The following is a 15,963-nucleotide window of genomic DNA, read 5'->3' as shown; positions in this document are numbered from 1 at the left end:
CAATAATAGTAAGCAGGACTAAGTAATAAAGAATACAATGCAAAATCTAACACTAAAAACGTATACATGAAGGAACACTGGGACTCAATATCTAAAGGGACATAGAGGGTAAGTTCACCTATGGCACTGACCAATGTCATGCGACGTCTCCAACTATCGACCCCACCCAAACTAGCTGGTCTACATCTATTAACATGACTTCAATAGTTAATCAGTGCATGGGTTGATGCTACGTCTTGGTTTAGCCGTTCTTAGTTTCTTTTTATCCTACTCCTATCCCAGCTAATATCCCGCCTTGAGGTAAGCCGTAGTTGAGTATAAGCAAAACATAATGACTCACCAGTCGATCCACCATGCTCTGGTAGACTCATCAAAAAATAATAAAATTATCTCTTGCAGAATCTGAATAAACTCCTATTTTCGTTCTTATACATATTTGCGTCAAGTTCTTTTGGCATATATCTTATTCCCATACCCCGTGATTAGTGGGTGGACTACTTAGCGGAAATGGTTCAGAACCTGTTGCAGATGCAATCATTCCTTATCTTCCTCTAGAGAGTTTCAGTGCCCCTTCCTACATACGTTTTCATTACTACTTCTCAGACCGTGTTCTTCACTTGCTCACTCTAATTGATACTACTACTATTGTTGTAACAGGGAATGTTGAAAAAGTAGTGACTTTTGGAACTATGTTCCGGATAATTGTTATCTAGATTTTTATTGTACAATTATGAAATGTCATTTTATATCTGCACTCCCCGTACTGTAAACTCTCGTTGGACTCATCACTTATTGCTCTACATTTTACTATCCCTTAATTACTGTGAGTTAATTATTCACCTGTTCCGTTCTCCGCCACTTATGACTTGTGTAAACTATGATTTCCCATTTGATTTGTATTGTGCTCTGGTAATTCTTGAGTGCTTAGTTTAATGACTGGTTGTCTAAACAAGGATAGGAGCTTGTCTGTCGCTGTGTGAACTGAATACTTGGACCACAGCCAAAGGTTAATCACTTTCAATCAAGGGGTGTCTTCGGCCAAAACGTAAGACGTTAGTCTAAAGGCAAGAAAGTATGCTCGGGGCAGAGAGTTTTCATCCAGATTCCCATCAACAAATGGTATTTACTGGTCAGTTAAGAAAACTAAAGCATATAGTTGATTATCTCAACTCTATTTTTACTCATCTCGTTAGTTTCTTCTCGTTGTGGTAATATGGTAAAGCAACATGGGCTGGCGCAAATTAATGCTAGACTTTATGTTGGCTATGAATAACTGTTATCGTTAGGAATATAGATCTAGGTAATGGATATTTTATTGACAAGTAAATGTCTGTAGATAACTAAATGTTTCCATCTATATCAACTTTACGGAAAAAATTCATTGTCGAAGTAATTTTTATTTGGAGGGATTTATCAATTTAGCTTCGAAATAACAATTTTTTTAAGCTTTTGTATAGAACTTATTTAGGAAAGAATTTTGGTTTCTATATAGTTGGTATGGTCGACAACAAGGTAGATATATGGAATCGCAAGTATATGCCAAGCTTCCTGGCAATTCGTATCTGTAATAAAAAGCTGGTTGGCAACATATCAAGTTGGCATCAGTGCAGATAATTTTATTGACTGTTGATCTAAGCAGTGTCAGGAGGTTCGGATTTCCTGTCTAGAAATTTTCCGATCATCTTGATCAATCGTAAAAAGCTATATATGAGGAAGATCAAAATGGATCTCAGTGGTGTACGATTTATAACTTTCTAATTAACAGATAATAACGTGAACGAGCAACACATTATTCATTAGTCAACAGTAGTAAAATCAGTGGTTTGTACAGTTTAGATTTTCTATGAAAAAAAACTAACATTTATTTCTGCAGTTAAATCGTCGTGTAGGTTAACTTTCACATTCCAAAAGATTATATATAACTAAGGTATCAATATTTTAAACCTAGTTATTTATTATTATTAATTATTTAAACACATAAATATTGGTACAAGGAAGCACCAGATACATATGGGCCGCACAAATCTCATTTGATTTGTGTGAGGGCTGTGATACTGCCCAGGTGCCCAAACTGAAGCAGGTGGTTTTCTTAGGGGGCCACACCCGGAGCCTTTGACCTAATGATCTGATTCACAAGGCAGTGGAGCATCGTGAGGAGATGAAGTCACATGGTAGCCGGTGACCAACGATTGATTCCTACGCCATTCGTTCCATCAGGGTACTGGAGCCAGCCCATGTGCACCATTGGTTTGGAACCAGGGTTTTCCAACTCTCGTAGGTGGACTAACCGTGTCCACCAACCCGATTGAATCGCCGGACATTCGCTTTTCTTCCTCTCAATTTCGTAAACAACAGTAATGCCATGAGAAGGCAGTGAGTAGGACTTCTCTGGCAGAGGCTATATACGTATGGCCATGAGAGCATTTGGAGAGGGAGAGCGGACTCTCCCCACTCTCAGCCGTACCAGGACAACCTAGTTACCTGCTATTCAAAGGAACTAAATCATAATTCCATCTTAGACTTCTGATTATTCAGTGAAAAGTTTTGACATGTTTAACATGTCTTTAAAAACACAATTTTATTGCACAGTTAGGTAGTCAATATTAGTTCAGCTAACTAAACAATACTTAAAAGAATAAATCAGTTAGATAACTAAATAATATATTACATTTAGTAACAGTGAACAATAAAAACAAAAGACAGTCATGTTTATGGTACGATGACCATTGAATACTAACTAATTTTACACATGTTCATTCAAGAAAACAACAACAACGGATGAAATGACATCCATTCCCCCCCCCAGTCATATACACAAAGTCAACAAAAATAGGTGAAATCAGATAGACAATTGAAAACAAAGAAGAGATATTCAACATACTGTACAAATTATTCGAGATTACAGGAATACTTTCAAGACAGACAACTAAAATAAGATGTATTGAGAAGAGACCGATTGATGATTGATTGTGTCAACTATGCTAAGTTGAATCAAAGCATACATAATAAAATGATAAATGAAAGGAGATTAGAAAACAAAAAACTTATGGGTCATTATACAATGATCAATAGTATGATGATTTAGGGATTCATTGATGTGAAATAAGTTATAAAAGAATATAGGGAAATAACTATTTGATCACAGACTGCTATCAATTAAAACTAATAACAAGTTTAATGATATGTCAGAAGGGGGGTTTTGTGGAGATTTCAGTGATTCTATATAGTTGACTCATGATCTTAATCATATGTAACAATACTATTATAAATCTATCCAAGGAATCAGATCAAATGATGAGGTTGCACGCAAACTCCAAAGTTATTGATGATCACGTAAAGTAATACATTTCATATCGTTTAGTTCATAAGTTATCTATGGGAGTTTATACGTGTTAAAATGAAGTCAAAGAAGTTCTTTCCATAATAGTTACATAAGAATATTAGTAGGTAATATATTATAATACATACTAGACGGAGTCGCACAAGCGAATGACAATGAAGAGAATAAACAGATAATATGACTATGTCTAGAGAATCAACCCATACACTCCCAAAAAACTGTGAACAGATTGTCTCACTAAACATGTGTGTACACTGAATGAATTCTCTATATATTTCTTGAAATCATTCTATTGATGTAATCAAGAAGTAGAGTCTTTAAGAAAAAAATTCTTCGAAGTGAATATTGTACGTTTCATTTAAACACATCATTTATGTGAACGACATGCTCGTCCACATTTTAATGGGCATAAATTTTTTTCATAAATAGCTTCCCAATATCATGATATGGTCGAAATAATTGACATAGAAATGCTTCTAATACTGTATGTACAAATCTACGATTGAAACGTTCTTCTTGAAGCATATTGAATACACATGAAACACCACGACGAGTAGTTTCATTTCCAAGAAATTGTGCAAATTCCTCTAAAAAATTATAATCAAAATTATGTGTACATATTTACTTATGTAACATAATATTACTAAATTAAAATTAGAGTAGTAAAATAATTGAAGATGAAAATTACATTAAGTCATAAACCAACCAACTTTAGTTCAATAGATATATTGTTGAAATCTAACTAGATCACCATCGAAAACCTGGAAGCACTAGACAGCCGTTTCGTCCTAGTGCGGGATCGTGTACGCGCACTACTGAGGAGTCCCATAATAGGGCGAAACGGCCGTCCAGTGCTTCCAGGTTTTAGATGGTGGTCTAGCTTCAATTGACCCATGAATTCAACTGTGAAAATACTAAATTCTCCACAAGACCCCCTCTGATCTGAAATCTAACTAATTCGTTGGTATTGTGCTTGCTACGAAACTTAAATATCTTCAGTTCAATTATGCCTGATGTTGGAAATATAAACACTACTGACTATTCAGTGTACTCCGATTTTCAATGGTTCTACAGATAATGCTAGTAGATTTCGAAAACAATTATTATGGGAAGATTCAAACAAATAATACTAAGTGAAATTAAACTTCACCCCATTGCACAAGCATGTGGCTATCAGGACTCAGTGGCCGAGTGGATAACGCGATGGCATTTGGAGCGAAAGGTACTGGGTTCGAGTCTCAGAGTGAACATCAACTCTGAGATGCAGGTACATCCAGCTGACGAGTCCCAAATGGGACGAAACAAGCGTCAAACTGGATTCCACTGCTAGCCACTATCCATCTTTGCTTACCATGCTTGTGAATTTAGGCTATATCGAGGCAATACGCACAGTATGCACATATGCCAATTAGAGACTAACCAGTTGCAGTCCTAAAACATCAATGGGAAGATTCAAACAAATAATACTAAGTGAAATTATTATTTTATTATAGAACAATTCAAAATGTGAGGTTTAACACATGATAATGCACAGTAGAGAATGCTGGATATTTTTATTTGAAGGTCATCACGAATCATATTAGAGGTGATGTATGGGAAGTTGTTATTTCTTTGTTACATTCACTGAGAAGGGATACTCTTTCTTGAAGTGGCTAAAAAAGAAATTACATTAGTAGTAGTGGTCTACGTGACATCGGGAGCGTTGCCGAAGTACCCAATATACAATGATTCAGAAAGAATCAGCAACAAATGGAAAAATAGATAACGTAAAGGATATAAATAGGAAGAATATGTAAATATTTGAAGGCCTTCGTAGAATATTCGAAAACAAAAAAAAATACTGCAACCAACTATTGTTTTTAATAACATCATCATCAAGCTCCACAGTTATAAGTTCATAATTATTGTATTGAATAGGCAAAATAAGGGAAATGTAAATAAGTTTATTGGACAATGTTATGCGGTCAAAAAGTGGTGAAGATTTGCATCTGTTGTAGTACAAATACTTTAAAAAATTTTAGTTTATAAATAAGAACGATCATTTATGATGTGAACAGAGAAACAAGAAGCCTTAACAAACTACGGAAGCTATTTTTGGGGACATTATTTCATTTAATTCAAAGCTTGTAAAACTTTAACATTTAGTTTCTTCCCTAGTCTATTCTACAGATCATAAGCTTTCGTTTGATGTATAATTCACTGCCATAGCCTTTTCTATTCCAAAGCTATTGTAACTTAGATGTAACCTTTTGTACTCTTTATTCTACTATAATCCCCCAGTTTTGGATATAATTGTATTTTCCTTATTATTGTACGTTGTGGTCCAGTTAGTCATCTATTTATTCATGTATTTTTTTTTTACACTAATCTGAATTTGGGTACCAGATCGGTTTTTGGAATAAAGCGAGTAGTGTTTCAGTTGTCTTGTCTTCTCTCTCGTGCGTGCCTGTCAGCCAATCAGGTGATAGAATAGTTTTCTTCTCTCTACCCCCATTTCGAACTCACGCGTACTAGCCTCGAGGTTAAACCAGTCAGCCTATCGCGTCAAGGTCTTAATCTACATTAGACAAGTTAGCCTCGGCACGAAAGTGGGTCGACAGATCAAGGATGTAACAATTTAACAAACAGGGTAGGAAAATAAATTCTGTGGAATAATAAATAAATATTAAAGTTATGTGAGTGTAATGTGAAACAAATAAGCTGTTATCCGGGCAATTATAATAATAAGTCCGGCTGAATCAAGAAAGACGAAATTACAAATCAAGAACAGGACAATAAGAAGATGAACGTAAAACGAATTACAATAGGAATGGTAAAGGTTTACAACATTTGGTTGGTGATTCAATAGTGAACCAAAGTAAACACTGTTGTTGAAAATACCTCTTTTGGAAACTTAAGTTAGATCTTTTGGAATTGATTCCAATGGCTTACACTACGTAGATAAGTCATAATCTCGCTTCTTTAAACAGCCTGTTGGGGACTCGATACAAAGCTGAGAAAGCTTCATATATTTAAGGTGATGTTTGTTATCTACCAAATAAGAAAGATTGGTTCTGTTAATAGATTTTGTAAAATCCTTTCCTTAAACCATACCATGTTCTAGAGAACTCAAGGATAAAAACTGAGTAGAGCTACGTAAATACTTACACAGGAGCAGGCAACTTAGTATGTATATATGGAAAATCTCATGATCAATATTTTATCTTTGATTTGTTGCCTAGGAACAAGTTGTGTTGAGAAGGTCGCTGGCATGCTTTGTTTTGATTATTATAACTGTAGAGCTTGATAATAAAGTTATAGAAAACAACCGTTCGCTTTAATATCCCTTGTTTTTAAGTGTTATAAAAGTCAGGTGCATTTCATTGCGGTCAATTTCCTGAGAATAGAATGGTATATATATACATAAATGAGTATTTGTGCATTTTATTTAGTGGCCTAGTACACTTTCTCGCCCAAGTAGTCAGTTGGGGGGGGTAGCACACAGCATACCGTGTATCAGTAACAGATTTCGAATACCACACATCACAACAACAATCATCCCTGAATACTTGTCATTAACTCCTAGTAATACAAATTTATACATTTATATAGAGTGGGTAAATATGCGCTGTAATTGCAGTCTTTGCATCATAATTACGAAGAATATCAACGTCAATTTATGGTCTCCATCTTAAAATAAGAACAATTTAGAGGTCTAAATTTATTAGTGATACTCCAAAAAGTAGAACATTCAGTTGCAGTTAGTCATACTAGAAGGACACTTTGATGCATAAGTTCGAAGGTTGAACACAGTAGAAATAAATATTGACCATACCTTTAGAACTATGTGGATAACCAGAACAAAAAGACAACAAACATTTTACCTACCAGAAACACTTCCCAGTAGTACAGTTCTACAAAGAACACGAGTACGTAATTTCATCTCTTTGTCACGTTCAGTTAAAGCTGTAGTATTTGATGATTTATTTTTGGGAGGCCAAAAATAATCACGTAAATAAGTAATTAGTTGAGTGATCTTTGGTGCACTAGTCCATTCACAAGCCTTTTTTAAAAACAAAAAAATATACTGAGTAATAGAAAAGACAAGCAATTTTGTTTCCTTGTATAATTTGATATAAAAATCATTCATGATATCAATATTCTTAACAGATGAATAATGGATAATAATGTTTTGGGGATGTTAAATCCCCAGAACTCATTTGGTAAATGGCCTTTTTTTGTAATTTTATTTTGAAAATTTGAATTTCTTTGTTTTCGCGCTGAAAGCGCTCTTTTCACCTTCGAGTCGTATTTCCTACTTGTAAAATATCTTAAACGCTATTGGTCCGTTGTATCTTTTAGTGTGCTATTTTGTAATGATGCCCAAGGACAATTTTATGCTGTGTATTTACGTTTGATTTTTTTTCCCTTACGATTGCTGTGCTTCTGGCTGCTTACGGAATATAATTTCCTCGCTTCCAACCTGGACTTCTTACTCTAGTTAGCTGGGTCTGGGACGCGTTAGAATAGCTAGCTTATCGGTCTCTGGTCATAAGTCTTTGTTCCGTTCGCTGACTAGTGAATTCGAAACGCTTCAAATATAATACAATGGAATCCAAGAAGCCTGTTTCATCCTATTTAGAACTCGTTAGCTCAATGTATCGGGACTCAATTGTCGATAAAGGAATTACCAAAACCCATACTAATAATAATGTAATCAATTATTATTATTATTACTAGTGGCTTTATTCAATATTATATTTTAGGTACAATATAGAATTCTCAGCACAGAGTATTTCAACAAGTTTTCTTTTCTTATTTCTTGAGCCTTTATTTGTGCAGAAATCAGCCCAGTGGTCAAAGTACACGAGGTTCATTCAATATTCTACATCGATTAGAACACTTATGAAGGCAATTTTTAATAGCACTCATATATAGTGAAACTTAAAGCAAAATATTCGTATATGTACGTCCTTACTGAGCTACAATCAAATTTTATTGGATTAAATTTCACACAAACTACAAAGAGTTTATCTGCTGCAGCATGCATTGTTTATCAGTATACACACGTAATAGCGATATTTCATAGTTAACTGTTCATCAACCTACATATGACAGCCACTGTGTACAAATAATTCATGTAGTATGATCAGATACCTAAACAGCACGATGAAGATCAACCCCAAAACGAAGGTACATACGAACATACAAGAATATATGTCACAACTTACTTTGGCAATGATCATTTTATTAACTCGAATACCAAAAAATGTTTGGAATATTTTGCGTAATATAGCGAAATTTCCTTGTCTCGTAAATTGACTTTCTCTATGTAAATCAAATATTTCATCGACTAATAAGAATAAAATTTGAATTGGTGTTTCATCTCGAACATTCTGTAAAACGTATTAAAACAAAACAATCAAACAATAAAATCCCAAGAAATCTAGTGAATGCAAATATGTAGGGTTATTATTTATTTATTTAAACACAAATATTGGTACAAAGGGGCACCGAATACATATGCGCCGCACAAATCTCATTTGATTTGTGTGAGAGCTGTGATACTGCCGGGATTCCCAGACCGAAACTGGTGGTTTTCTTAGGGGGACACACCCAGAGCCTTCGAACAAAAGGTCTGATCCACAAGGTAGTGGAGCATCGTGAGGCGATGCATTCCCATGGTAGCCGGTGACCAACGATTGATTCCTACGACATTTGTTCCTTCAGGATACTGGAGCCAGCCCATGTGCACCATTGGTTTGGAATCAGGGTTTTCCAACTCCACTAGGTGGACTTTCCGTGTCCACCAATCCGGTTAAACTGCCAGACATTCGCTTTTCGTCCTCTCGATTTTGTAAACAACACCCCCGCCACGAGAAGGCAAGGTGGGGTAAACATTAGTCAATGATACGGAAATGGATATTTCCGCAAAAACGGAATAAAATTAGAACTATAGATGTAGTAGACGTAGGAAATAGATTTGAAACTTAATTCATATAAACTGTACAACACATTGTTATAACAAAAAATGCAGACTTTTATTTATAATCCTATTATTATTTGAGGAAGCATATGATACACATTACTATATGAGTAGACCAGTTGACACTCGAATTTATTGTCTAATCAAACGATCAAGAGCTGGATATAGGCCAGAATGGGAGTACATGAACACAAAAACACATACAGTACAAAACAGTCAAAAAGTGGACTCAAAATGGAACGAAACTGGAATCAATTTTACACATAAGTTATTCTATTATATTCGCTGTACTTGGATATATATATGCAGTCATTAACCCGCCATGGTTTACCTCGAACAACGCATAAATGGTTGATAAACGATTTTGAGAAAAAGTGTATGAAAAAGTATTGAACTAGTTACCGTAATGCCCCCAAATGTCCTGGTACGGCCGAGAGTGGGGAGAGTCCGCCCTTCCTCTCGAAATGCTCTCACATGGCCACGCGAATATATAGCCTCTGTCAGGGAAGTCCTACTCACTGCCTCATCTTGGCGGGAGTGTTGTTTACAAAATCGAGAGGACGAAAAGCGAATGTCCGGCGCTTTAACCGGGTTGGTGGACACGGAAAGTCCACCTAGTGGAGTTGGAAAACCCTGATTCCAAACCAATGGTGCACATGGGCTGGCTCCAGTATCCTGAAGGAACAAATGTCGTAGGAATCAATCGTTGGTCACCGGCTACCATGGGAATGCATCGCCTCACGATGCTCCACTACCTTGTGGATCAGACCTTTTGTTCGAAGGCTCTGGGTGTGTCCCCCTAAGAAAACCACGTGCTTCGATTTGGGCACCTGGGCAGTATCACAGCCCTCACACAAATCAAATAAGATTTGTGTGGCGCATGTTTATCTGGTGCCCCTTTGTACCACTATTTATGTGTTTAAATAAATAAATAAATAAGTTACCGTCATAATTCACCAATCTGATATTGTGTACTTAATCTAGGTTTGCAAAATGCAGCTATTCTAAATGACGGTTTATGTCGATGAGAGGGGAAGGAATACTAATCCTGAGACAATCGCATTTACATTTTGAGAGCATGTCTTTTGAAATCTTATTGCTCACGTTTAGTCCACCTATTTTTTCAAACACAGTACCTACGTAAGTTTTGTTAACTCCTTCATTTAGTACAGTTGAATTGTGGCTAGCAGTAAAATAAAGGATATGTATTGTCCTATTTAGGACACATCAACTAAATCCCAGTGTTCAAACATGGACTTGAACTCAATACCTTTTGCTTTAACGAAGAATCATCAAATGCAGTTCTTAACACTTATAGTAGGAATACTTAAACTATTTATTACATATTTAACTGTTGATATTTTTCTATCTGGTAAAGTCATGTGCTATTTTCGAACTTGCAGTAATCTTGTGGTTTTGCTGTTATTCAATAGTTTCAAAGACATAGATCAGCCATTATAGTTATGGTTTGAAAATTTGGTCTAAAACGATGACACTTCATGGTCAGGTTTTCTTAAATTGATTACTTAGTTAATTATTATTTTTATGATGGTACCGTACTTCTAAACGAATCGCCTTCTATTTTTCACGCAGCTTAATGTTTGAATTAGAATTCTTGCATAGATTCTACACGAATAACAGAATCTTACAACTAGGACAAATAGGGACAGTTTAATTATGAATCAAACAGTCAATCTACTTTATGTAGTTCTGTTCAATTTTCGACTGAGTAGAAAACATCACATTCGATAGTTAGTGTGAATAACAGTTCATTCACATAACAATCAGGTTAAACATTTTGTGAATGAAAGGAAATTGAATACTAGTTGGGAACCCAGTCACATAACTGTAGAGATTGGCAGACTAGAAATCTGATGACGATTTCTAGTTTGAAACATGGGGCGACACAAAGCGTTTTCTTTTAACTTCAAACATCGATATATGGGAAAGTATAGAAAACTAGTATAAATAAACTTTACACTTACATAATCATATGAATCAGAACTTTTTGATGATTCTAATGACATATCCAATGATTCTTGTAATTCAAACTCACTGGATTTTTTCATCATTTCATCATTACGCGAAAGAATAGGTGAATTGGATGTTGGAAAATTTTTATTAGCAAAAATCTTATTTAAACCATCAGCCAATGTATCTGGAACAGACATCATAGCATTGCTAACTGTACGAAAAGGTGTTAATATTGCAGAAACCTGTAAGAAATAATCAAACACAATTTAAATTCAATTAGTATTGTTTGTTTGAATCTTCCCATTGATGTTTTTAGGACTGCAACTGGTCAGTCTCTAATTGGCATATATATTTATTTTCTTGTGACACAGATAAAATGAGAAAATGTTTATTTGAACATTAAAGGAAGTATGCATATATATAATTCGGATTCTTAATATAATAGTAATAGCGGAATGCATGATTCCAAGATGCTATTATTATCATCATTATCATTGCTAGTCAGTTTAATTCTCTCTTAAGAAAACGACACAACTCAGTGAGAACCTAGTAGAATTTGTGAATTAGACTTTTAGATGTGGTTACTGATAATAGAAACCGGTTACCCAAATGGAAGATGAAGCTAAGTTGTACCTAGAAACTAAGAAAACAAGATCGAAGTGTTTCAACTGCGAAGTTATTATCCCTGTTTCTAAAGTATTCATTCATTTCTGTTGGTGTATATAAGCGCTTATTATTTATGTGTACAGAAAGTTTGCTGAGATTGCTGGGCTTTACAGTTTTAATACCGACCTTAGTTAAGCAACCATTGAGAACCGTAAAGTTAGAAATGCAAACTACCGGAAGCCGACTTAGTGGTCTAGACGTTAAGTGCTAGCTGAGACCTACAGGTTCTATGTTCAATTCCCAGTCGAATTGTGGATTGCAACAGTAAGGAATTCTCTTGCTGAGAAAAGACAACAGTCTAGCGCTTCCTAGTTTGCAATGGTTGTCTAAATAAGGTTACTCTATGAAGTAAACTAGATGGTTAATGTGATGATTGGGAGTATTTGAATTATTGTACAAACTAGGAATTCCGGAAATAGCTCAATCTAAGTAGACAGAACTAGATGAGCACTAACGAAAGTATTGTATTTGCCATTCGAAATCAAGCATTCATTTCGTACAAAGGAATCATTAGTTCATACAAACACCACAGTTAAGTTGAAAACCACTATAATTTGCATAAACAGTTTTTAATCTATTGGTTTGGCAGTCTACAAATTGGTTAGTTTGCATAGCTGGTAATATGTAAGATTTTGCTTCGAATGTTACTGTGTACGACAAATTTGTTTAGCGTATTATTAACCAACTTAATATATTTACAGATGAAATATGAAAATGGGAATAGACACGAAGAAATAAAGGTTTAATGTAGACATTTAATATATATATACCAGGCAAAGTAATTACAATGAATGTTAAGAACTTACAATACGTGCTTCAACATGACCTCTTTCCCAGCTGTCAGGCTGCAGAAATTCAATGCACAAAGGACGACTACCTGGATGATTATTCTGAAATTCACTGCTACACAATGTCTATTATTGATAAACAAATAATAATAATAATAGCAGAAAATTAATAATACAGTGTTACATATCATTTGACATTGCGTGACATTTTTGGTTTAGCGTACACAGTATCTTTACAAATAGCAAAGTTTTCTAATGTGAATCACCTTATATTTCCACTTAAGCATTATTGAAATGGATAATTATGAAAAATGAAAATGAGTACTTTGAACAAAATTATCGGACCAGACTATTGCTGCAGTCATGTCATCTATTGCGCGAATAGATGTCATGTATGTTTAACAACCGCATATCTCAGTGTGGGATGCTGGCTGGTCTAGTAGATTGGAAGAAAGTTAGAGGCGGTTAAACTAAAATGTAGCATCAGTCTATGAAGTAGCTGTAAACTACCCGGTTAGGATTCGTACTATTATCTTCACTGATGGTTGGAGACTTTAAGTGGAATGGCTCAGAATAAGTCGTAATGGCGTGAATGCATCTACTTTTTTGTCACTTCTTATATCTGGAGTTTCAAAATCATATTATACGTTTTTATTCTATGAATTCATTGTCTCCTTTCGAATCAGATATCTGTCTGATCATCTCTCGAATTATCTGGAAACAACAACGAATCACCGTTTACTTCTGCCTACTCAACACCGACATATTGTTAGTAGATTTGGTACTTGAACTGTTTAACTGTAAGTACGTGCATCCGTGATAATGTTCACAATGAGACTCGAACCAAGTACTTTTCGCTTTGAAAGCTAAACGAGTTATCCTTTGAGCTACTGAGTTTAGGCAAACACTAACATGTACGAAGGGGAATTCAGTTCCCCGTTGTTGATGTTCAAGACTGCAACCGGCCAGTCTTTATGGTCATATGTGCTTTATGAGTGAATGGCCTGGATTCCCCTGGTGGCCGCCTATTGTATATGGTAAGACTAGTGATATAACGGTACACCAAGTCATTTCGCTTAGGATGCATATATAGTGACAGAGACTGTATTAATTGCATTCCTTAATAACAAGATCGGAAAAATCACAAACCTTTACCGACAAGATATTAATAGTTATAAGTTAGAAAGAAAAAGATAGACATAAAGTGATCAATGAATTAGTTTTATTTATGTTCGTCGTGCCCTGCAAACAAGTTTTAGACAGAGCAAACAGACGGCCACGAGAAGGCAGTGAGTAGGACTTCCCTAGCAGAGGCTATATACGCGTGACCATGTGAGAGCATTTCGATAAGAGGGGCGGACTCTCCCTACTCTCTGTTGTACCAGGGCATTTGGGGACCGACCTCACTGAGGAAAAACTCAAGACCTTCAGGTAACATGGTGAAAGATTAAACTGTAAACCTTTAAGAATTGAATAATTGTGCTAGTAAATTGACAACAATCAAAGACATACTTTTTCGACTAATAACTTACAAATTATTCTTCTAAAGCAATGTTAAATATCCATAAATGAATATATCAGAATATTTTAGACAGATTTGGAAATTAACTACAATATTTTAATAATAATTTACAGAAGATTATAATGGATATATTCTGCCAATCTAAGGATTTCGTTTATCGGATAATTTATAACTGCCTCAGAAAAAACAATGTTGACAAATATATAATAAAAACGTATAAAACTTTGAAGTACCGCTGTAACTATGTTTGATTCTCTTGATGAATCGATTTTTTCCATTTTATAAAAGGATAAAAATTAGTTCTCAAAGTATGCGTACTACATTACTAAATTGGAATTAAACTATCTCCACCTTTTACCTTATATATTTGAGTGGTAATGTATTATCTTAATACTGAATTTAAAAGTGAAGAACTCTAATTAGGGGAAGCACGGAATACAATGGACATCTCAGAATCAATTAGATGATTTGGACTTCGCAGATGACCTAGCCCTCCTATCTCATACACACGAACAAATACAGACGAAGACAACAAATATAGCAGCAGCCTCTGCATCAACATACACAAAGGAAAAAGCAAGATTCTCAAATACAACACGGAGAACACCAACCCAATCACACTTGATGATGAAACTCTGGAAGAGGTGGAATCACTAACGTACCTGGGAAGCATCGTTGATAAAAAAGGAGGATCGGATGCAGATGTAGAGGCGAGGATTGGCAAAGCAAGGATAGCATTTCTACAATTGAAGAACATATGGAACTCAAAACAACTTTCAGCTAATTTCAAAGTGAGAATCTTCAATACGAACGTCAAGATAGTTAGTTCTACTGTACGGAGCTGAAACATGGAGAACTACTACATCCATCTTCAAGAAGGTACAAGTATTTATAAACAGTTGTTTACGCAAAATACTTAACATTCACTGGCCGGATACTATCAGCAACAGCGTTTTATGGAAGAGGACAAACCAGCTTCCAGATGAAGAGGAAATTAGAAAAAGACGTTGGAAGTGGATAGGACATACATTGAGGAAATCACCAAAATGCATCACGAGGCAAGCCCTAACTTGGAACTCGGAAGGGAAGCGGCAAAGAAGAAGGCCAAAGAACATATTACACCGGGAAATAGAAGCAGATATGAAAAGGATGAATAACAACTAGAAAGAACTGGAAAGGATTGCCCAGGACAGAGTTGGATGGAGAATGCTGGTGAGCGGCCTATGCTCCTCGACGAGAGGTAACAGGCGTAAGTAAGTATGTAAGTAAGAACTGTAATTAATGTATGTGATTTGCTTTTCTAGTGAATTAGTAAAAAAACTCAGCTCATAACTCTTAATAGTGAAAATTTATTAGGATTTCATAAAGTTAAACTTACATTCAAATAAACATTAAGTCCACGTCGACGTTGTGCTAAAAATTCAGGGCTCATGTTATTAAATGCTATTTTCGATGGCAATTTAAGTTCAGTGATACGACCACACTAAAAAAATTAACAATAGAAATAGTAATTGATAAAATGTTATGGTAATAGTATGAATTTTCCTTACATAGTGCTTAACAATGATATAGAGGACAATGTTTAAATTGTATTAATCCATTTAATAGGTGTACAGGTTCATGTACTGAATTTTGAGCCATACTAGGAATACGTAAGATCTAATGATATTATTAATCGGTGCCCTTAAACAGAAGTAGACGGAACCAG

At 35.2% G+C, this 15,963-nt stretch overlaps 1 protein-coding gene and 1 non-coding gene across 2 annotated transcripts in view; one reads left to right on the top strand and one right to left on the bottom strand.

The window, feature by feature from the left end:
- Window positions 1–3,739: 3,739 nt before the first annotated feature.
- Smp_148940 (sorting nexin, putative) overlaps window positions 3,740–15,963 on the bottom strand; it is a gene marked incomplete at both ends in the record, with an annotated part of 41,336 nt that continues 29,112 nt past the window's right edge. The window contains 6 exons of the mRNA XM_018791144.1: window positions 3,740–3,927; window positions 7,208–7,382; window positions 8,551–8,715; window positions 11,291–11,521; window positions 12,752–12,859; window positions 15,634–15,738. Coding sequence (XP_018645660.1) covers window positions 3,740–3,927; window positions 7,208–7,382; window positions 8,551–8,715; window positions 11,291–11,521; window positions 12,752–12,859; window positions 15,634–15,738 — 972 coding nt within the window. The remainder of the gene's footprint in view (window positions 3,928–7,207; window positions 7,383–8,550; window positions 8,716–11,290; window positions 11,522–12,751; window positions 12,860–15,633; window positions 15,739–15,963) is intronic.
- Window positions 4,522–4,588, top strand: Smp_tRNA_02399_Pseudo_TTG.1.1. The gene has a single exon. It is a non-coding gene (tRNA).

The sequence above is a fragment of the Schistosoma mansoni genome (assembly GCF_000237925.1).
Source record: "Schistosoma mansoni, WGS project CABG00000000 data, chromosome 4 unplaced supercontig 0032, strain Puerto Rico, whole genome shotgun sequence".
NCBI classification, from domain to species: domain Eukaryota; kingdom Metazoa; phylum Platyhelminthes; class Trematoda; order Strigeidida; family Schistosomatidae; genus Schistosoma; species Schistosoma mansoni.
This window is presented reverse-complemented; position numbering and strand designations above follow the sequence as displayed.